The sequence below is a fragment of the Idiotropiscis lumnitzeri genome, chromosome 8 (genome assembly GCF_059441095.1).
Source record: "Idiotropiscis lumnitzeri isolate Australia: NSW breed Sydney's pygmy pipehorse chromosome 8, RoL_Ilum_1.0, whole genome shotgun sequence".
NCBI lineage: Eukaryota > Metazoa > Chordata > Actinopteri > Syngnathiformes > Syngnathidae > Idiotropiscis > Idiotropiscis lumnitzeri.
Window position 1 is genome coordinate 3,587,501 of NC_142398.1, and position 23,105 is coordinate 3,610,605.

Genomic DNA, 23,105 nt, shown 5'->3' on the forward strand with positions numbered 1-23,105 from the left:
TCAGTTTTCGCGGGTGGTCTCGGTCCCCATTAACCGCGATAACCGGGGTTTCACTGTATAGCAACATGTCACATTGATTGAAGATGCTCGCCATTGAAAAATACACAGTGAACCCTTGCTTATTTGCGGCACGCCATTTGCACATTCATTGATTCACAGAGTTTAAGGGGGAACCTAGCCTCCTTTATTTGGTGAAAATCACACCCATTTGCTGTTTTTTTGCATCATCTGGCAGCACCTTGCTGCTGCAAATTACTTCCAAAATGTAATATATTGCATCTTGTATTGTTTTGAATATTCAATGTGTCAGGAGTGCTGTTTCACCACCCTGAGGTGTGTGTGTGTCTGGGTGTGTGCGTGTTTTGGGTCCTTGCAGATTGGTGTGGTCGGCAGCTGGATTCAATCTACCCAATCACTGCTGCTCCTTTTTAAGACACCCAGACACGCCACGACATTGCCAGATTGTCAACTCGCTACATCAAGTTTGTAGCCCTCTAGCTACTTGATATTTGAGCAACCTGTTGTCTATACACGTGTCCTTCACTAACCTTGTTCTCTAACCTCAGATCACCTTCTAACTTCTGTAATTCCCTGGACCACGCACAGCTGACCGACCTACCTGCCTGCCTACAGCCTGCTTCACCTCCTCACCTGCGACACGCTTACGTTTAAACTACAATCTACCAACGATTCACTGGACATTCAAATAAACTCTCAGACTAAAACTCTACATCCTGTCTCTGCATTTGAGTCCCACTATCGCCCCTCGACAGGCCCCTTGACACAATGTTACTTGCATGTGAAAGTAATCAGTTCCTTTACAATATGACTGTCTTAGTAAAGTAACTCAGTTACTTTTCATTTGTTTTTTTTAATTGAGTATTAATTTATTTAATAATGATTTGGACACTTTGAAAGGAACATTTTCGACTGTAAGCTGGAAAAGTTAACTCTTAATGAACATATTGAACTACTTAATGTGGGCTATATATATATGAAATGTTTCAAGTCTATGGTGGGAGGTCACTATCTTTGATCAATATTTGTTTTGATCATTTCTTTTTTTAATATAACTATAGGAAGTTGCACTGTTGTATTCGCCGCATGCTTCAAAATCTAGGGAAAAAGTAGCGGCTTATAGTCCGGAAAATACAGTAGTTATATTACTTGGTTATTGCCAAAATGTAATACTTTACGTAACGCGTTTGCAGCGATTCACACATTTCCTACTCCTTGATTTTTGGTGGCCATTACAGTGAACTATCTAGGTCCTCCAATAGGCAAATACAGAAAAAGCAAATATAGTCAGAATCTTTTAAAACAAGCTTTCTTACCACACCCAAAATTGCTGGTTCTCCTTTCTCTCCTTTCTCTGGACCATACTGGAAGACAACAACAGGATCAAAATGTCATGTCATGATTGTTATCATCTGTCATTTTAGCAGCCTGACACCTTACCATTGGTGCCAAAAATTAATTATGGCTGAGCACCAATACCAGGTATCTGTATCAGGCCTTCATACAAGGTATTTGGTACTCATGGATACTGCTGATACCAGCCACAGATACTTTAGTAAAAAAAAAATGCCAAAAAAATAAAACGATACACCAGGATATAGATATATTGTTCCACGTGTATTGTCTGCTACCATCAACATGTTACGTGTTAAGTTGGTTATCGATACAGTATTGGAGGATAAAACGACACAGCACAGATAAGTTGTAACACCTATATCATCTACATTGTCTGATATTGGGCGCTTATCTTGTAGCAATACAGTACTTTACAAAAGAAAACCAGACCTCTCATTACAAATATTTTATCCATCATCGACCACCATTGTAATTTGACACTTGTGTAATCGTAAATTATCGCAAAAGAAAACGATGAGACATCATGATCTATATTTGATGCTTGTGTAAAAATGCAGCACTGTAATTGAAACGATACACTACAACATTGATGTTTTGTCTACCACCACTGATATATGACACTTGTGTATAGATGCAGTATCGAAAGAGAAAATAAAAAAATCTCATTAATGATACTTGAAATTTGTGTATTGATAGTTTTACTGAAAGAAGAAAATGGTAATTGAAGGTTTGTGTATTGATACAGTATTGTCTGAGATGTTGTGCCTATATATCATTTACCACCAATATTTGAGACTCAATCAATACATTATCTTATGAGAAACAATGTACCACAATTGAGCTCACCTGAATTGTGTTCTACAAGGTTTTTATAGTTAATGTAAACTAATGAAAGAATCCAACAAAAACTTAAATGGAAAAAAAAAATGTCATTATCAAAATAAAATAAACACAAAAAAGCTTTTAAAAAAACAAAAATGAGCTGAAACTATATCTTATGCTTACTTGTCCTCTGATTTTGTCTTTGTCAATTACTATAATTAATGAGTTTTCAGGATTCATTTTGAATCTGTTTTCAATATTTCTGTATGTCCCAGTGGCCAAGGCAAAATGAGTAGGAAGGTTGTTTGAGAATTTTAGTTTACTTTATTAAATAATACTGAGTGTTTTTCCCGATATTAAAAAAAAAAAAAAAAACTAAACTAAATCAAAAAATAAAAACTTCTAAAAACACTGTTCTAAAAACAAACAGTCCAAACCAAATAAAAACTATAATGAAAAAAAATATATATATTTTACATTGTGATTATCAATCATCAATCTTTTTGACCCACTCATATTGTCGACCACCACCGATAATGGTCCTTGTGTATTGATATGGTAGTGGAAGACAAAATGATAAAAACTCGGAATCCAATTAATACGGTATCATAATATAAAACCATATACAATAGTATTACGTTGGAATATTGGCACTGTATCCCACCCGTATCGTTTTACAACACCGAGGCTTGTGTATGAATACAGTAATCGAGTAAACAATGCAATACATGATGATATTGAAATTTAGTTCGATCCGCATCATCTGCTACCACAGAAATTTGACACTTGTGCATCAATAACATTGCTATAAAAGAAAACAATGTGATACATTGTATTGATACTTTGTTCCACTAAGGTGGTCGCCAAACCATAGCTAAATGACACTTCGTAAATGAGATCTCATCTACATTGTTTTTGTCATCGATATTAGACGCTTGGACTTGTCGATGCAGTATGGTAAGAAATAAACGATGCGATACATCACATTAGTGATTTAGTGAAATTAGCCTTGCACAATTTTTCAGTATCTTTCCTTGCTGGATAAGTATTTTTTTCATACATTATTCAGGTGTTGTTAATTCTGTGGCAGGTTTTGGTTGATACCTGCGTGTCCAGACTGTATCCTCGTTCCCTCTCAGCCGGCCTGTATCGTTCATCCACTTCCTCTTCTTCGTATTCGTACTCGTTCACCTGGTAGTCGTCCGTGACGTTGTCGTAGTCCTCATATTCGAAAATCTGTCCCGAGAAATGAGTGGTGAAAAGCAAAATAAAAAATAATTTTAAAAAAGTGGTAAATGGTAACGGACACCACCCTCACCTCATACTCGGTGATGTTGGGACCAGCCGTCACCGTGGAGACAGAGACATCATTGAAGATGTCACTGAAGTCGTACTCATCCAACTCCTCCACCACGCGCTCCTTTGGTGTCACGTCCACCTGTAGAAAATGCAGTGGATCAACTTCAAAGTCTATCATGGCCTGTGTGGTGAACGTGTTTGCCATGTCTTCCAGACACCAACAAAAAAAAAGCTGAACTTTCTTCACTGTTTTCCTTTCATTTTGGACTGGTCTCTTTCATCAGTGGCATCTGGAGTGACCGCAATAAATCAACAAAAGAAGAAAAAAAAAGACATCCTGCGGCGCTTTTGAGCCCACAGCCAGATCGTAAATCACACAGCAGCGGGTGGCAAAAAAAGCATTTGTAGTCTTTGGAACTAAAACAATCTAATATATACAAGTCGAAAAATAAATTTTGGGTGCTTTCATACCACCAGGAAAAATAAAAAGTGAATGGGGACTTTTCTGGCAGATAATTTATCATCATAAATAAATCACAATACATATTTTAGATAGTTATTGTTTGATGTATATTGTTATTTTTCACAGTAGATGAAGTAATAGTAAATACGAAACATTAACAATACACAAACATTGCATTTGTATTAAGTTAATTTTGTCTTCTTCTTATTATTTATATTTTGACTGATTCATGTATAGCAGACAATTTTGTTTTAGGTTAATTTTTTACGTGACATGTTTCGGCCAGTCTTTCTCCTTCTTCAGAGTGTCACATGATGGTGTCTTGTGATTTGTCTTTATCAGTCGATGAGTCTTTATCAAGACTCGCCGAAACATGTCAGGTAAAAAAATTACCCTAAAACGAAATTGTCTGCTATACATTAATCAGTCAAAATATATATAAAAAAGTGAAACATTCTTATAATTAACAGCGACAAAACAGAAGTTCTTCTTTTGGGTAAAATCAATACGATCAAAAGTTGGCAGTTTTCCCATTCCTGTTGGCCACTCCATTGTTTACCCCTCCCCTCAGTTCAAGAGTCAAGGTGTCATCCTCGACAGCACTCTATCTTTCCATAAGCATATCAATAACATAACCCGTTCAGCCTACTTCCATCTGTGCAATATCAGTTGACTCCGCACCTCCCTTTATCACTCATCCGCTTCTGTCCTGGTCCATAGCCTTGTCACCTCCTGACTTGATTACTGCAACTCTCTCCTCTCTGGCCTTCCCCATACGTTGCTCCACAAACTCCAACTGGTACAAAACTCAGCTGCTCGTCTCATCACAAGGAAACCCTTGTCTCATCACATCACCCCCGTTCTCCAGCAACTTCACTGGCTTCCCGTCAAATTCCGCATCCAATATGAACTGCTCCTTCATACTTTCAAAGCAATCCATAACCTTGTCCCGCCCACCTGTCTGACCTACTGAATATCATCACTCCTCCATTCACCTGAGTGTTCCACCTGTCAGCACTATGGGGAGGAGAGCCTTCAGTCGCTCTGCTTCCCAGCTTTGGAACTCTCTGCCACCTATCACCATCTTCGAATCAAAACTCACCTTTTTAAGATCGCCTCCTCTCTGTGACAGCACCACGTTATTTTAATTCCTCTTCTCTATTCCATTTGAGTTATTTCCTTTTTTTTTAATATTATCTTTTATTATTATTTTATTTTCTAAATCTTCTTACTTTGAGCAGTTTGGTCTTAACAGATTTTATTGATGTCTTGAAAGGCGCTTGCAAATTGAATGTATTATTATTATTATTATTACATTATTATTTTTATAATTACAGCTCCATCTGTTGTGAAATGCGCTAAATAAATAAAGTTGTATTGTATTATTATACGGGGTCTGACTGTTATACTGCCTCCCAGTGGCCAAGGCAAGCACACCAGAAGGAGAAGCCCAATAAGATGAATTGCAGCATTGAATTATGGTGCAGAAATTCTTTATTCCCATACATCCTATTTTATTATGGCCTCACTGTATGTTTTATAAAGGAGGAGGGTCCACCACACCACATGATTACATGTAGACATGTTTATATTTGTAATCTTGCAACCCCCTGGTGCTTGTGAACAACCTTTATTAGCACATTTTTTTCAAGTTCATGAGGGGCGAAACAAAACAATGTGTGTGGCGTGGAAAGTTACCGTAATTGCTCCTCAAGTATTTCCTTTTGGAACTCAAAGCAAATATCTTGTGGTCCATAAATACTTGCAATATTTGTGAGGCAAGAAAAGCCGGCGGGCTGCTTTAGATTTACAACATTCAGCACCTGTCACATTGCCTGAGGTGTGAGGTGGGGGGGTGGCGGGTCTCACCTCATCTGCTGCGATGTCCATGATGATGCTGTCATAGGGTAACGCTGCGTTACAGTCAGGGATGAAGTCCCTGCAGTACGTCTCGGCCGCTGCAGGGTCGTCCACTAGCAGCAGCTGCTGGATGTCACCCTGTCCAAGTCCAAGTAATAAGTTATTTATTCTGTATTTATTTTATTTTATTTCATTCATTCTTTGCCTGACTGGCAGAAATTTCCATCAAAATCAAATACTGTATGTACATCTCTAGACCTCACTCGGAGACCATTTACAGTAAAATACAAAATGAGGACACTAGCAAGGAGCTGCTAGGCCACAACTCACAAAAGGCTGTGTTCCAGATGTGAATTACGAGGCACACAAACGACACTATAGTTGTTGCGATTTTCAACTTGGCCCAACACAGACCCGTTACCAGAGCCCAGCCTTAAGGGACACATATAATGCATGGGGGGGCTGCAGACAGCACTTACTTTGCGCCATGTATTTGCGTAGCATGACCGACCGATCTTGTAGTATTATCATGGAAACATTGAGAATACAATACATATACAAAGATGTAGTATGTCGACGCCGCAGCTGTATTGGATGTGGCAAAGTGCCGCATATTGTGAAGATGCCTCGTTCACTTGCTCCTAAGAGATGTATCAAGCAAGAACTCACAGGATGTTTAAAAGAATTCTTGCTTTTGATGGCATTATGTCATTCGAACTCAAGTATATGAATATTATTAGACGATTTTATGGCTAATATAAAGGCAACATGCAATACAGCAGATGCACTGGCATATTGTTTTGATCGGGGTTCAACAAGTGTCTGCTAGAAATAAAGCAAAAGAAAATGTATCTTCATATTAGATGTCCAGTTTGTGGCTCTCGTAGAATCTTTTAAGAAACGTTTTAATTCACTCAATTAGTGTCTTAGTTTAGTATTTCACAACACAAAAATAGTGACTATGATAAAACGATAAAATGATAAGAAACAGTAGATGTTTTAGAAATCCGTGCCTCGAAATTAGGAGCACAATCATCTTGTTGAGAGAGCACAGCCCCGTATGGACCGCCCTTGGTGTCGGGTCTGGCCCAACAAATTTAAAACCAGTCTTTTGTTTCTTTTCATTACCTTTAATAATGCTTCATGATATTTTTAAACAATAAAGTGCTCTTCTTCAACCCAAAAATGTTTACATTTTTTTATGCACACTCGAATGGCATTAAAATTATTTGAAAAATGTAAATAAGCCATGAAGGTATTCTAAAAAATATTTTTAGACAAAAATATCTAATGCTACTACTGTAACTATTTAAAAAGGATGTAAAGCCAAACGAAAAAAAAAACAGTTTTAATTGAAGAATAATTGATTTAAAAAGTTTGTTTCTTTTTTTTATTAAAAAAAATGCACTTATTATGTCAACTTTTTAAAAGTCTAAATGCTTGATTATACTGCAGGCCAATGAAAAACATTAGGGACTCTATCTAGCCAACCTCAAAGACATCTTGGTCCAGCAGTCGCGTTCCAAACACAGTGACGCCGTCAGTGCTGACGTGCGCTTTAGGTCCCCTTAGCAGTTGCAAAGTCTCCACCTTTACGCAGTCCAAATACAGAGTGACCTGCTGGTCCTTCACACTGTAGGCCACTCGATGCCACCTAGTGGGAGCATCAAAGTGTGAGAATGAAGTCTACAGAAATGAAAACATAAAATTAGTGCAGGAAAAAAAATGAAAAATTGATTTTAAAAGATCTTAATCATAGTATGGGGAACAAATTTAAAATATTCACATCTAGGGGTGACTTTATTTCTGTTGGCCGCTTGATATCATTTGCATGCGGCATTAATGCCACATGCTGCTTCGCCATGTTTGCTTTGAACTCTGGGTGCAACTCACAGACACACGAGTCTGCAGACCTCAGAGCCCAACTGGGTTTATATTCGATTAAATTTTGTTTTCATGTATTCAGGAATTAAACCATTCAGCGATTTACAGACCAGTAGCATAACTTTAAACTCTGATCAGAACACAAGCTGCAGCTGTTGGAACGCTCGAAATTGTCTTTTTTGATTTATTTTCTTTTGCTTTCAAATGTCTTCAATTATTTTGTTGGTAATTGCTAAGTTTTAATTGTGTGAAGCACACTGAGAGATCTTTGGTATGAAAGGGTCTATACACTGTAAATTTGCTTCTTACAAAAATACATACGGTGGAATCGTTGACGAGTCCTTTATGAAAAACCCTAAATTAGCTCATCACGGAAGAATCCAAAATGTCTTTGTTTTTGTAAAAAGTAAACAAATGAATTAAAGATGCAAAGTTGTTAAAGGCAATGGGTACATATGAACACCGGAAATTGTGGATCAAGTGATTTCCACTCTTTAGGTTACCCACTTGCCATCCGCCACGTTGATCTTCCTAAAAGTTGGATAGAGGTCCGGAGTGGGCTGACCCTCGTGGTCCTCGTACAGAAAGACGGGAGAACGTCCGATCTCTAAACCCAGCTGTTGCGTACCCTGTGACAACAAAAAAAACAAAAAAACGGGATTGTTCAAGATTTAACCGACTCATTACAAACATACTATGCAGCCTGAGTGTATTTGAATGGTTTACTTTTTCCTATTTTTTTTTATTTTACAACCTTATTCCAAGTTGGAATGATTCTAATGTTTTGCACAAAATGCTCACTCCGTGAAACATTTTTCTTTGGTGAATTTACTACACTAACAACAAGAAACTACTAAACCACAAGTATCTATTTCTGTTCTTTCTTTTCTGTTCCCAATTCCCCGACTTGGGAATTAGGTGATGGTGATTCACTTGGAAGTGGCTGTTCTGAATTTACACCAACTGACCGGTACAAGATCGAAGGCTCATCCTCGGATATGCTGCCATGGATATTACGGCCCTGGATGAGGACCCACTCCACTGAAGTCATCTTCCTGCAGCACTTCATTCAATTAACTCTCACATTATCTCATCTATTATTGCATAGCATCATTGCATGTGTCAAATGTTGCCCAGTTGGCATCCATTGCAGCCTGGTCATCCTGGAAGGGGGATTCCCCCATCTGTGGTCCCTTCTCAAGGTTTCTCACTTTTCCCCTAATGAGGTTTTTTGAGTTTTTCCTTGCCCTCCTGGGGGTTAAGATCGGGGATGTCGATTGTGGTTATGTAAAGCCCTTTGAGACTGTCTGTGATTAAGGGCTATACAAATAAAATTGACTTGGCTTGACTTAAGCATTCATAGCCTCTATGCAATGACTTGATACACATTTGGCAACACTGACAACATCAAGTCTATTCTGAAGCTCCATCAGGTTGGCCTACCTTCCTGACATAGCCATCTACCTAGAGTAGCTACACAGGTTTACATCCTACCTAGCCACCTAGTTACCCATCTTTCTTACCGATATAACTATGGTACTTATCCATTTCTACGTCTTACATACCTAATATGAAAAACAACCTGCATTGTAAACCAGAACATTACTACAAACTCATAACTATTACATGATGTCATTAGTTGACCTGACACTGAAACATAGTATTATTTACAAGTAATCTCATTTTAATATTTTAAGACTTAGTTTGCCTAAGTGTTAACAGGCTTACGTCGAGGACACGTGACGTCTGCCATCACTTAACACAACCGTTCAAGGCACGTATGGCAAAAGAAATCAAGATGGCTGGACCTTCGCGAAGGATGCAACAATACCAAATTACGGTGTGCATTGAAAAACCTTCACAAGAGTACAGTTTTTTTTCTGTTGTTCTTTTTTGCACTTTGTGTTCCGGGACACTGACTTGAGGATTTGAAAGATTCGCCCGCAAACTGGTGCGTACAAAAATTTGGCAAAAGATCGATACAGATGGTATTTTAATTAGTCGTTCATTGCAGATGTCGTGAATATGTGTAATGGAGTTACGTGTAACAATGTTTGACATACTGTATTTCCATCTGGTTGAAAATGAAATAAATTCAGCCTACTGAAGACATATTTTTTAAGTATTGTAAAACTAATAAAAATATGTAAGTATAACTTAAAAGTTTTTATGTAATCAGTTAAACTTTTTTTTTTAGTTTTCTGAACTTGTTCGGGTTTACAGTGTACCTATCACCAAGGGCTGTAACAATACAATATTGGAACAGAAAAATGTACTCTCATGAACTTGTGTTGTCTCTGAAACGGCCTAACGCCGCATGCCCTTTTAACTCCCAGAGTTCATGCGTCCATTCCAGATACGGCCATATGAAAGCACAATGATACTATCAATTCAATTGTTATTTTAAGTGAATTATAAAAAAACAAAAACAACATAAGATTAGATTGATGATGAATTTCTACATCCTCCAATTGCATGTCATATCATTTGACCAGAATGAGCAAAGCAGTGGCTACGGTTAATGCTAGCTTGACGACGTGAAGCAAAGTGGAGAAAGATAGCTAGTAGGACTAATTTTGGGTCAAATTGGAACGCTACTCAGGTCAATTTGACCCAAGTTTCGGAGTCATTTTCGTAGAAAAACTGGGACTTTTGAACAAAACAACCCCAGAAATTGTGCTGTTTTGTGTAAAACAACAAGAAGGTGGCTCAAATTGACCCAATTAGAGAATTTGTCAATTTTTTTAACCAAAATTATTATTTAATTTTATAACTAAACTGTTTTTAGAGTGAACGAATTCAATATTATGTTTTGTTGTATTGTATTGTATTGTTATGCCCTACAAGAGACTCAGGCGGCTTTTGTCCATGTGATTTCTTAGCTTTTTTTTCATTTTTTTTTTTAAATATTTGCAAACAAAAAATACATGTTATTACTACACAGTGTTGTGAGAATAATTTTGAGAAAAAAGGAATTCATCCCATTTTGAAATAAGGTTGTTAAAAAAACAAAACGATAAACTGTATGTGAATGGACTCCTGTTGTGACACAAACCTGAGGGTCGTACAGGGACAGCAGAAAGACCTGCGAACCCTTCACAGCTCGAACTGTGGTCATCAGTGAGAAGTCTTCCGGGAATGGAGAATCTGAGCCCAGGAGCATATGAAAACTTAGCTCATTTGTCCTCATCGTTCCAGCTAATACCCCACTGGTAGGACTTTACCAGGAAAAAGCTGCTTGGTGGGAGCACTCAGTTGGATCTTCTTGTTGATCTTGAAGGCGAGGTCCGGATCTTCTCGGGCCATCCTGCTGGTGCATAACCCAGCCTCCAAGGACACACCCTCCATGTCCTCGGAAAGCTCCAGAACCTTCAGAACGTCAACCGGACTGGCTGCCAAGACAAGACAGAAAAAGACAATTCCAAAATTGGCTTCACTATAGACTTTTAATTGTCTTTAATGTTTACAAAAATATGTACAGGAGGCAGTTGAGACATGTGAAGTGTCTTTGATGTTCCCAAAAGCATATCCATTCAGCTCCCTGTAAACTAAATTGCCTTTGTATTTTGTATTTGTTTTTATTTTTGAAAGTATACAGGGACAGTGCATATTAATCAAACAGTTTCCTGTAAATATGCCAGATTATAGCCAATGGCTAATTTGCATCCGTTGTCCCTGTAATCGGCCTGCCGTGCATGTTTTTAGAATGTGGGAGGAAACCGGAGTCCCCGGAGGAAACCCACGCAGGCACGGGGAGAACATGCAAACTCAACACACGCCCGATGCTGTCTCTCACTGTGAGGCCATCGTGCTAGCCATTCGGCCACCGTGATTTTTGACCCAAAAAATGTATAAGCATTTACGGCATGCTCATAATTTTCTCTGTTTACGAAAACCTATTCATTCAGTTTGTTGAGGATTACCAATAGTCTTTGATTATTATAAAAATGGACATTAGGCTCCTTGAAGACTAACTTGTCTTTCTTTACGATGACTGTGAATAGTGAAGTTTACAAAAACAAGTTTGAGTCTTTGAAGACTCTAAAGTGTTTTTGATGTTTACAAAAACTTTGATTGCTGTTCAGACATCACTGTTTATAAAAACAGGTGTATTATCTTACATTCAAGGACAAATTATTTTATGTTTACAGAAACATGTAAGTTCATTTAATACTCTCAATTGTCTTTGAAATTGAGGAAAATATTTGGCGTATTGTTCCTGATCTTTAAAGGCTTACAAAAACACATGTCGTGTTGTGGCAGACTTGATGTTGTACTTGATGTTCAGAAAAATGGCTACGTACATTAGCTACAGGTATGTTGTGCACCGTAAATTGTCATTGATGTTTAGGAAAAAACACTTTTTTTAGTTACTTATAAAAACATAGCCATTTGGTTGCTTGAATACTCTAATCATCTTTGAAGTTTGAAGCAAAAGCTATACAAACAAAACACAATTGTGAATAACGAGAGATTTGGTGGATGAAATAAAAAATAAAGTCATGGAAAGAAGCTCCAGACAGAGAAGCTAAGAAGTGCAGAACATGTCTCGACTGGTGTGAATCATCTTCACGTGGATTTGTGAGCATTACGTGAGGCTTTCAAGCATGCACGCACGCACGCACGTACACACCCGCACGCACGTTCATGTCTCAATAAAGTCTGCCAGATGTATTGTGTGTGCACGTGTGTCAATGTGTTTGTAATTCTTACCTTTATGTGGTGGCGACCAAATTATCTGCTTTTGTTGTTGCTTTACTTTCTGAGAAACTTGTGTTAAAATGGCTGACTAAGTAGCTCTCCCTCAAAAATAAAATGAAATGTTGAAATGTTTAGCTTTTATTTGAAAACAACAAAAATGGCTACGCATGGCGGTTTGGATAGAAATTATGGGTTGAATGACTAGTATTTATTGTAGTCAACTATTATGGGATGGAAGTCAAGTTGAAGTTGATTGATTAATTGATAATGCCATTGACATAGTTTCAGCACAGTAAATTGGAATTGGAACTTCGCTTTGTGCCGCTGTCCTCGTTCCTCAACAACAGCCCCCGTGGTCCCGCTAGTATGAACACTTTAAAGACTAACTGTGGTCGAAATTGCCAAAGCTCGATAGGCTAACTGCTACACTCTTCCAAACCAGGTTCTTTTCATACTATATAATCCGCACAGACGAAATAAGACTATGATGCCTTATTGGCGGGACATTTTGTTGCATCACAGAGTGTTATAGTAAAAAAATGTCTCACAACGGCAGGAGAAAAAAAATCCAAAAACATGCGATAAGTGGTTAGTCAAATTTAAAGAGCAAGTATAACCTAAATTTGACCAACCGTGTTTTGAGTAATAAATCAATTTTAAGAATACTCTCGTTTTTTTTCACGTAAACGCCCTAGATTCATAGTTAGACCCATAGCACCGCCCTAACAACAAAAACGCTTTTGTTCTGTAATCTGCGTGTGCGTGTGTGTGCGGGTGTGTGGGTGTGTGTGTGTGTGTGCGTGAGCGCGTGTGTGTGCGTGTAGGGGTGCGCGGGGGTGTGTGTGTGTGTGTGTGTGAGGAGCAGAGGAGAACGAGTGGGCGGGTGTAAAGTAGAGAGTTGAACATCAAGTGTGTATGTATACCTTAAATACCTTACCAATGACAAGGTAGGAAACCAACCCACTATAATGTGTGGTCTCAGTACGAGCAGAATAAGCTCACCGTGCGTCATTTACAGCACGGCAGAGCATCGAATTACAACAATAACGCAAGGCTAATAACCCCTGACTATATATCATACCCTTCTTGCAGTCTTGATGAGTCTAGTCTCTATTCCACATCTGGTGTTCTGCCAAAATGTCCTGCACATACGAATTTCTCCTACCAGAGGCTGATTTGACAGCCGCACAATATTTTCGGTCTCCTGAGCATTTGGCTCGTACGTGTATCTATGGGCCAACGAACATCATTCCAACAAGCTCCCCTTCCTCCAACTCTTCAAATACCTGGATCCCCTCTGATACGTTGGAGATTTCGCTTTGTGAGTCAATTTCTGACTAGCTTAATACACTTTCTATGATGAGCTCTCCCATAGTTCCCTTGGAATGACATCACACTTCCGGGGTTGTCAATCCTCAGAACCTCATTTCGGGAAAATATTATTTCATGCTTTATTATTTGTATTATGTGTAATTGTTTTACTTTTGACACCAAAAGATTTAATTTGGCATTTTCTGAACTTACTTTACACTATGTCTTTCAGCTTTAATCGTCGATGGGGATTAGTAAAGTCAACTCATTGACTGGTTGACTGATCAGTGTAAAACCTACAAGAAAAAAACCCAAAACATTTATATAATTTAATTATAACTTTGCTTAATAAGCAAAACACAACATCTATATTTGGTGGGTTGGAATAAAACAAAAATCAAAACAAAACAAAACATGTGTATTGCTTTTATCCCAAAAATTAAGTTTTGCCATATTTTGACAAAAAAGAAAAGCAAATTCTTTTCAAATTCTACGCATCAGCCAAATAAACAACAAGATTATTTTTTGGTGGTTCGGAAAAAAATGAAAAAAAAAAAACCTCACCAATTGTTTTGCTTTTGTACCACAACAAAACCTTTCGGCTAAAATCAAAAAACAAAAATGTCCATTGCTGGTGTTAGGGGATGGTGAAACAAAAACAACAAAAAAGCATTTTTTTCAGTTTTTTGATAGTTTGAATATGAATAACCCTAAAAAATGTTTTACTTTTTGTCCCCTTTCCTCAATACAAATATTGATTGTTATTTTGGATAAAAACAAAACAAAAACTCACAAAACGTCTACCTTCTGTCTGAAAAAAACAAACAAAAACTCTGGACAAAAACACAAGGCTTCATCTTGAAAAAAAAAAAACAAGTCCTTTTGGCTGGCTAAACAAAAAGAAAAAAAATCAAATGAAGAAATAAATACAAATTCCTTTCATCCACAAAAAAACACAAAAATGTGAAACACAACAAGGTTAACAGAAAAAAAAAATAATGTTTTCCATATGCTATGTTTTGTTTTACAAAGCAGGACCTGCGTTGTGTTGGAAAGTCGCCTTATTTTTCGGTCGCCAACATTTGCATGACGAGCTTATGTATAGTTAGCCTATTTTATTTTTTGTCTTTCAGTCAACCGTGACGACAAACGTTCATCACAGGCGGGACAAGACGAGACACGGACAGTTTGCTCTTCAAACAAACACGTGCACGTGGAGTACTCACAAGGCGCAGAGAAAGTACAGTATGTACAGTACAGTAAAGTATGTACGCATGTCTATGAAGAGAGAGGGTAACTGCAAGTTGAACTGCAAAAAACATTTTGACATGTCAAAAAGCCAATACAGAGTGAGGGTTAAAAAAAATATAAAAACTAACCAGTCATGTGTACTGATCACTGGCAACGCTCGACGGGGAGACATCGGGGACACGCTGGCCCCACAATCTGAAATATGCTTGGACCCTCCCAGGTCCCAGGGCAGATAAGTGACTTTTGGGGATTTTCAGATTTTATTTTCTGCATTTAACCCTATGCTCCGAAGAGAACATATAATGAATGTTTATTGGCATTTTTTCCAAGGGCCAGTCAAAGTGCAGCCCGCGGGCCACCACCAGTTGCCCATCCCTGGTCTATATACTTGCACAGTGTCAACTACCTCAGGAGTTTGAATATTAACTTCTATATCTACACTAGTCTATTTCCCCTTACACTTTTTAGGCACAAAGTGGAAATATTATAACATTGTGTGACTGTGAGTGATGCCAGTCTAGAAGTAACAATGGGCTACGGTCTGATCTTTTTCATAGGGGTCCAAAAAAATTAAAAGATGAGTGGGGACAAGAGAACAAGAAACAACATAAATTACAGTTATTATTATTATTATTATTATTATTCACACTGCAGCTATTCAAAAATGTTTTGTCCGTATATTTGCAACTGGTTTTGCCAATGTGTGCCAATTGTGTGAGCGCATATGCGCATGCGCAAATTTTGTTCAGGATAAAAATGGATTCGAGGACATCTGGCCATATTTCAATACAATTCCTGAAGCTACCTTGCTGAGCTAACCTTGAGACAATGGAGGATTGGGTGGCAACACACGCACACACGTACATACACACGTGGAGTTGCAGCTGCATGGCCTGAGGAGCAGTTGAGAGCGGTGTAAAGTTACTAATCTGTCCATCATTCCTAACCCTCTGGAATTGACTTCCTTTGATTTCCGAAATGTGTTCCAATACTTTTGTCCACCTTCCGTCCCGTTGAGCAGGCAATGACGACTATCTGGAAAGCAGATGTGTGCCAGTGTCTGTGTGGGGGTGTGTTATCACGTGAGCTCAGGAAAATAGTGTAATAACGATGTTTTTTCTTCGTGAGATGAAACAGTCCTTATGCATCTGACGTGATACTCTGGTATCTATTGTAAATGAGTTTATTTGTTTTAATTTGTGTTCTAATTTCCTGCTAATTTGTACTACGCCATATGGAAAGCGATTTGTTACAGCTCCAGCTGTTGTGAAATGCGCTAAATAAATAAAATTGTATTGTATTGTATTGTGAATAATGCACCCAATTTGACTGGGAAGTCTGAAGCATGCAGAGCAACAAGAAATTGAAACGACATAAAAAGCATAATTTTCTCTGAGGTTTGGTTGAGGAAAAAAATTTGATATGGAGTAATATTAAAATGGAAAATAAAAAATATGCCAGATTAAAAACAAAGGGGGAAAGTTACCAGAATAATCAAATTCTTATTTTATTTTTTAAAAGAAATGTATTTAATTCGAAAAATGAAGATATATTAGGATTTCTTTCCCACAAAAGCTTTTTGAAATAATATTTATACTGAAAATAATTTTGGATTTTTTTATTGTCTTCAAATTTTTGAATTAGATTTTTTTTTGGGCCTAAAAAAATGGTCACGTTGAACAACAATGACTTTCTTTGTTGCTTTGGATGAACAAAAGAAAACCTTTTGGGCTGTTTGGTCAAAACACATTATTTTATGTGGCCCGTGAAAGCATAAGTGTATGACTTCACGTTTCTTGCTTAAATACCAAAATTGCAAATTTTCCTCCATTTTTTAAAACGTTGAGCTATTGCACGCATATTTTTTTTACCAATCCCCTTTTAAAATAAATGCAATAATATTTTAACAAACCGTTTTTACTAGCCTCTGATTACAAATTTCACAAATTCACCAATTGTAAAATGAGGTGATCATAAATTCATTTGAGTTCACACTCATAATGGCCCTCTAACTCATCTAAAACCATAACCACAATGAGACCCGTGAGAAAATGGGTTAAAATCAGACAAAACACGTATTTTTTTCTAGGTTTTATTAAACAAACTTCTCATTGCTTTGGTTGCTTTAGTTAAAAAGAAGAAAAATACAGAAATGTATTGATTGTTTTCATGTAGAAAAAAAAAGTCAAGGTAAAATCATCCAAAACCAATAAGAAAAGAGAACAGTTAAGTCAAAGAATAGGATGGAAGGCGCATGTGTTTTATTTCCTCTTGGATCAAACACAATAAAAAAAAAATCTATCCTGCTGTTCTATGCAACACACAGAACCCACACACACACAACACACATGCACACGCAACACACGCACGCACACACACACAGACGCACGCGCACACACGCTAAAGTGGATGGATCATTAGTATTAGCATCCTTGTATGAAATCCCAGTAACCTCACTCTCTGGGGTGTCAAAGGCACTTCAAAGATGTTGCTAGCCGGCGGGGCTCACACATGCTCCAATTTTTGCTGTTCGATGCGTCATGTTGTGAACAAAGAGCAAGGAGCACAATCCTCCACAGTTCCACTGTCCAGCACGTTTAAAAATGTTTCTTATACCTCAACTTAAGAGTGAACCGACTGACACGATTTTCAAGACAATAACTCAGCCCGATTTTTTTCCCTTTGTTGCAAGCAAAAATTCTCTTCCATCCGCAAGATGGCGGCAGCTACATTAGAAACTTGGGATGTAAGTGCTTCTAAGCGACAAATATTTTGCTGAGGTTGCCTTGCCCACCTGTAAAACTCTATGTGAGAAAATATTAATTTATCAAGTATCATGTTTAGATTGACGTATTAACAATTTCTATTATTTCTATGGAAACTTTAAACAATTTTCTGGGGTCCGGAGAAATAAAGCAAACCCACAATGGTAAATGATGTTTTGATTGTCATTTGCTTTTACTATAAGAAAACAAAAATCAATTTAAATATGACTTTTTTTTTGTAAAAACAAAAAAGGGGTCTTTTTTAAAGTCCTTATCACAACCCAGCTGTCCGTTTAAATTTCTTAAAAAAAAATGCATCTGTCGTAGTAATCGATCAACAAAAGCATTCATGTGGAAGCGCTAAAATCGCTGCAATTGCAACAAAGTTGTAAAGAGCTAACACAGATGGTAATATAGAAATTTTGAATGTAATGAAAATATTTTGGAATTAGACTGATTAATTTTGGACTTGGAACTGCAAGAAGTACGTTCAGCGAGTAACTAATTAATTATTAATTATTACCTTTTGTGTGTACTATTTCTTCAGCTCCTAGTTAAGCATGAATTGTTTTTCATATTTTACTCTTAACTGTAGTTATATTTATGTGACAGTCAAGATTGCAAAAAATTGAGATGAGACTGACCCAAATCACTTGGTGGTAAAAAAATAAATAAATTAAAAAAAAGAAAAAGAGAGAATTCTTTTTACTTTCATCTGAAATACAACAAAAAAAACTAAAACAGATCGAAAGAAAACAAAAACAGATAAAGGATAAACAAGAAAATGACAAAAAATTTATTTTGAACAATCCAATTAAATAACAAATGACACTTGTTAGGGTTATGTTACTGATAAAATGAACTACTAAAACTATTGTTTTGTACCAAAACAAATTATTTGGGATGAAAAGAAAATGATTTTTTATCACTTCAGATGTGTAATGACACTAAAGTGTAATGAAAAAAAAATGCACTACCGTATTCTTTTCCCTCTTATCTGAGAGGTCGCACTTGCGGCTGCAAGTTAGCACTCTAAAACCCCAGGCCACGCTTGATTGTTCACATTATTTACAACATCTCAAGTCGCGTACACAAGTATTTTCATCTTTCCAGGAATGATTGACGTGCAATTCTAGTTTTTACAAGTACATGTCATCCATGTGTAAGGGTTGCGATAAGGTACACACCCAATCCTAGTTTGAGCCTTGTGAATTATTTTTCATTAACTTGTTGGCCAGTTATGTTACGGCCTATGGCCCATTTTGCCCAGCAACAAGTAAATGCGTTTTTCATTGGCCAATGTGGTGGTTGTGATTTAAGTCTATATGAACTCCGCCAAGCACCATGTGGCAGATCTCTCCATTGGCCCATAGTGTGGTTTGATTTACGCCCTGTGAATTGTGCCTGGTAACAAGTAACGCAAGACACATTTTAATTGGCTTGTGGTGAGCTGTTTATTTGAGCCCTATGCATACTGCCCATCAACAATTAGAGATATTTTTTCATTGACCAATGGGGCAGTCAGGATGGAGGCCTATGAACGCTGCCTGGCAACAAACGTTCAATTTCTCATTCATTCATTGTGTTTAACAACACATAGACAGGATGTTTTTCATTGGCCACTGAAGCAGTTTGTGACAGAAGGTCAATGAACTCTGTTCAGAAACAAGGCAGTGCGTGGGTTATGATTTGAGTCCGACCGTTTATGGAACAGGGTTATAATAGTTTTTGAATTTTCATTGCAGTTAGTTTTTATTTTGTTCTGACTTTTGTTTTTTCATTTTTTTTTTTTTTTTTTGGGGAAGAATATTTCATTATCGTTTAGCTTTTATCAGTTTTGGTCTTCGTTTTAGTTTTTTTATATAGGGAGTATTTGTTAAATGCAAGATTAAAAAATTGTCTCTATTGTGTAATAAAGTAACGTAAACTACATTTATAAAAAGACTGCTTGACCTTCCTTCTTTTGTACGGACATACAGGGATACCAACATAAACACATCGAAGCTCTAAGATATTAGTTGACATATACAAAAATGAAGAATTTTCACAATAGTTTTAGTTTTAGTTCACTTTATGAATATATGATGTAGTTTCAGTTAGTTTTAGTGTTTTTCTTTTAGGAATTTTAGTTTTATTTCGTTAACAAAAATGTTTCAATTTGAGTTTTTTTTTTCCATTAGTTCCTCTTAACAGTAATAACTTTTATCTGAGCCCTGTAAAAACATTTTGATCGTCCACTGGAACAGTGAATGTTGAACGCTGTGAACTCTGATTAAAAACAGGCATCTAAGTTTTTCATTGAACCTAGGGGCAGTATTTGTCTGACTACCGATAATAGATAGATAGACTAATAGATCTAGGTTTTCGTTATGTATCTGAAAAACAAGGTGTGGACTAAAAAGTTTTTTTATTGGCTATCGATGACATGCAGTAGTTATTTAGCAGACATGCAGTAGTTATTTAACAAAATGTGATGGCCCCTCTTCCTCTGCCCCCCAAAAATAGATCTGGGTTGGTGACTATAGTTTAAAAAAAGACATTACAAAACAAAATTTCGCAACAGCATGAGAGCATTACAACTCTAAAAGATGTATCAAAAGTAGGTGAACTATAAACATGTGAAATAAATGGTTCTCTGAGAGTAAAGGCAACATTTTTGTGTTGAATCTGGAGTATACCTTTGACTATAAAAGCCCCTCAGGCTCATATTTGCTTTTTTACAGCGGAAGAATTTACTAAGTGAAGATAGAATGCACTACTTTCGGCACTAAACAAAACACTTCACTGATAAGCTGAAAGAAGGAAAACTGGCTTTAAATGTAATTATAGTAGAATGACACTTGGAGACATAAGTAATGAGTAGCATTCACACAGTTTAGCAGCGCATGAAACTGCAGTGCAGGTTGAAATATGCAGTAAGCGCAGGTATGGAAGAACAAGTCCAAACACATAGATGACATGCATCTAGTAAATGTGCAGCGAGTAATAATAAGACACTTCAGCAAGTTTCACTCCACATGAATGAAAAAAATCACCTGTACATGTCTTTTGTCTGTAACTTAACATGAGTGTAGAGGGCACTCCGCCTTCGGGGAACTGACCCCACTAAATGGCACTACTTTAATAATCTTCTCCACATTTACTCAAATTAAGGTGTAATTTAACCTAGCAACAAGTGTCAAATTTATTTAATTGGTTAAGGGGCTGCTGTGATATCATTCGAACAACAAATGACAATGTCTTTCATCGACCCATAGACCTCTTCCGTTTGAGCCAGAAGAAATCTGCCTCGCAAGAAGTGGTCAACCTTTTCATTTGGCCAATCAAGTGATTGTGATTGAGCACCATAAACTCAGCCTAGGAATAAGTGTCATTTTTTGTGATCAGTTTGTGGGACAGTCAAGCCCTATGAACTCTGACTTGGCAACATAAGGCACAGCTCAATTTCTTCCATTGACTTCAATTGTAAAATCCCAGTTGGGCCTTTTACCCCCGCTCCTAGCTAAGGGGCCAGCGACGTTTTGAATACTATAAATTCTGGCTAGTAACAAATAGCATAGTCACAGTGGCCGATGAAAAATTGGACCTTGAGCCTTTTATTTTTTTAAGAAGTAAGATTTCTGTTTAGCAACACGTGCCATTTGTTTCCACCCATGTAAGGGGCAGTTATTGTTTAATCACAGTTTGTTTTTTTGTTCCTGTAGCAATTATTGAGCTATGCAAACCCATGAACAAGTGGGTCATTTTTGCTTATTGAATGTCATGCAAACAAGATTTGCAGAGCAAAATAATGAGCATGTTGAGCACAAGATAGTAGGGAGGGATAGTTTAACAAGGTGTCCATCACCTCCCTGAGGGCCTCTGGCTAGAGGTGATGACAAACAGCTCGCAGAGGACACAGCATGTCAACTTCCAATCGTTGAATGAAACTGAAACTTTGATTTGAAGCCTGTCTTGAAAACCTCATTTGAAATTCTAAATCAAGAACTGTGAGGCGTAGTACCGTGACGGTCTATAGCCCCGTTTAACCACTTGTCAACTTTATGTTATATATTATTATTATTATTATTATATTGTTATATACTTTTTTCCCCAGCAACGTTTTTTTTAATGCAATGTATGCAGGCAATGTTTGGCAGCTATATATGTGATGTGATGTCTTGCAACTGTTTGTGTACAAACCTGCTGCTAAATGGTTTTCAACTACTGATATATTGATGCTATTTTCGTTAGCCTGTGTATGATGTTTTCAATTATGTGTTAGCATTAAGCTAGTGGACTTTAAATACAGTGCACAACCTGTAATTCGCTTAAGTTAAACAATATGTTTTGTTACATGGTAAACTTCAACTGGGAGTGACAAGAAAGATTCTAACGCAACCACTTGACTCCTTTTTGAAGGGTCAATATCTGCCAAACTGCTCCTAGTCGGGAGGTTCACTGCCACCATCTAGTGCGTGAAATCCAAATTCTTGCACATACCTCCAGGCAAATAATTGGTCAAGCAAAGTCCCATACCTCAAAAATTCAAAGTTGGGCTCACTTGTAAGTTGAGGTGCCACTGCTGTGACTTTTTTTCTCAGAAAATGTGCTTACCGTTATGTCAACTTTTTTTAAAATAGAATAAAAAAAGGTTTGATCTGACAGGTATGTCTCGCTCCTACCTGCTATTGAGCTGTGAAACCCGACGGTGAAGAAAAGGAGCAGCGTCCATCCATCCTTTCTCCGCATCCTGCCTCACCCGACGTCTTCTCGGCTTCCTTTCTGTCGCTCCTCCTAATTAATCAAGAATGAAGGCTTGAATCAATTCAAGTGATAAATTTCAGAGTGCGCCGAGCCGCCACACGTGCTTTTTTTTCTGGATGGCGGAAAAGGACGACGGCGTGGAGGGAAGAAAAATTTGCCCCAATTATTGCAAGTTGACTCTTCCCTCCCACCCTGTGTTACTTTTCCCTCACTTTCTCTCCCCTCCTTCCACCTACCCCCTCCCACCCTCCACATGAATTTCAATCCACTTACTTACTCTTTTAATTATCATTATTAATTGACTAGTAGAGTAAGTATGGGAAATTACACAAGACACACAAGCATAATTACAAATGAACACTTGTGCAATGTTTTGTTTGCACACACACGCACGCACGTACACACCCACACACGCACACACACAGGCACGGAAGCATGCACACTTTCAAAGCATGCTAGGACAGGACAAAGCTGCTGCTCAACTAATAAAAATATGCTGCTGAAGATTCCTGCGTCTTTGCCTCGCCATCCTACACGTGGGCAGACACACACGCACACGCACACACCCGCTCGCGCACACACACTGACGTGCACACAATAAAAGCACAACATGAAAAAGGTCTTTGTCA

General features: G+C 37.6%; 1 protein-coding gene across 2 annotated transcripts in view; it reads right to left on the minus strand.

The window, feature by feature from the left end:
* The window catches only part of LOC148331760 (uncharacterized), a 59,298-nt gene extending 36,676 nt beyond the window's left edge, over window positions 1-22,622 (minus strand). For both annotated transcript variants that reach the window (XR_015844595.1, XM_088301942.1), the window contains exons 1-9: window positions 22,395-22,622; window positions 10,927-11,094; window positions 10,758-10,849; window positions 8,210-8,331; window positions 7,310-7,472; window positions 5,828-5,956; window positions 3,515-3,634; window positions 3,301-3,432; window positions 1,335-1,382 (exon numbers count right to left, since the gene is read on the minus strand). Coding sequence is in view for 1 of the 2 variants with exons in the window: in XM_088301942.1 (XP_088158068.1) it covers window positions 1,335-1,382; window positions 3,301-3,432; window positions 3,515-3,634; window positions 5,828-5,956; window positions 7,310-7,472; window positions 8,210-8,331; window positions 10,758-10,849; window positions 10,927-11,094; window positions 22,395-22,461 (1,041 nt within the window). In the remaining variant the exon portion in view is untranslated. The remainder of the gene's footprint in view (window positions 1-1,334; window positions 1,383-3,300; window positions 3,433-3,514; window positions 3,635-5,827; window positions 5,957-7,309; window positions 7,473-8,209; window positions 8,332-10,757; window positions 10,850-10,926; window positions 11,095-22,394) is intronic.
* Window positions 22,623-23,105: the final 483 nt, after the last annotated feature.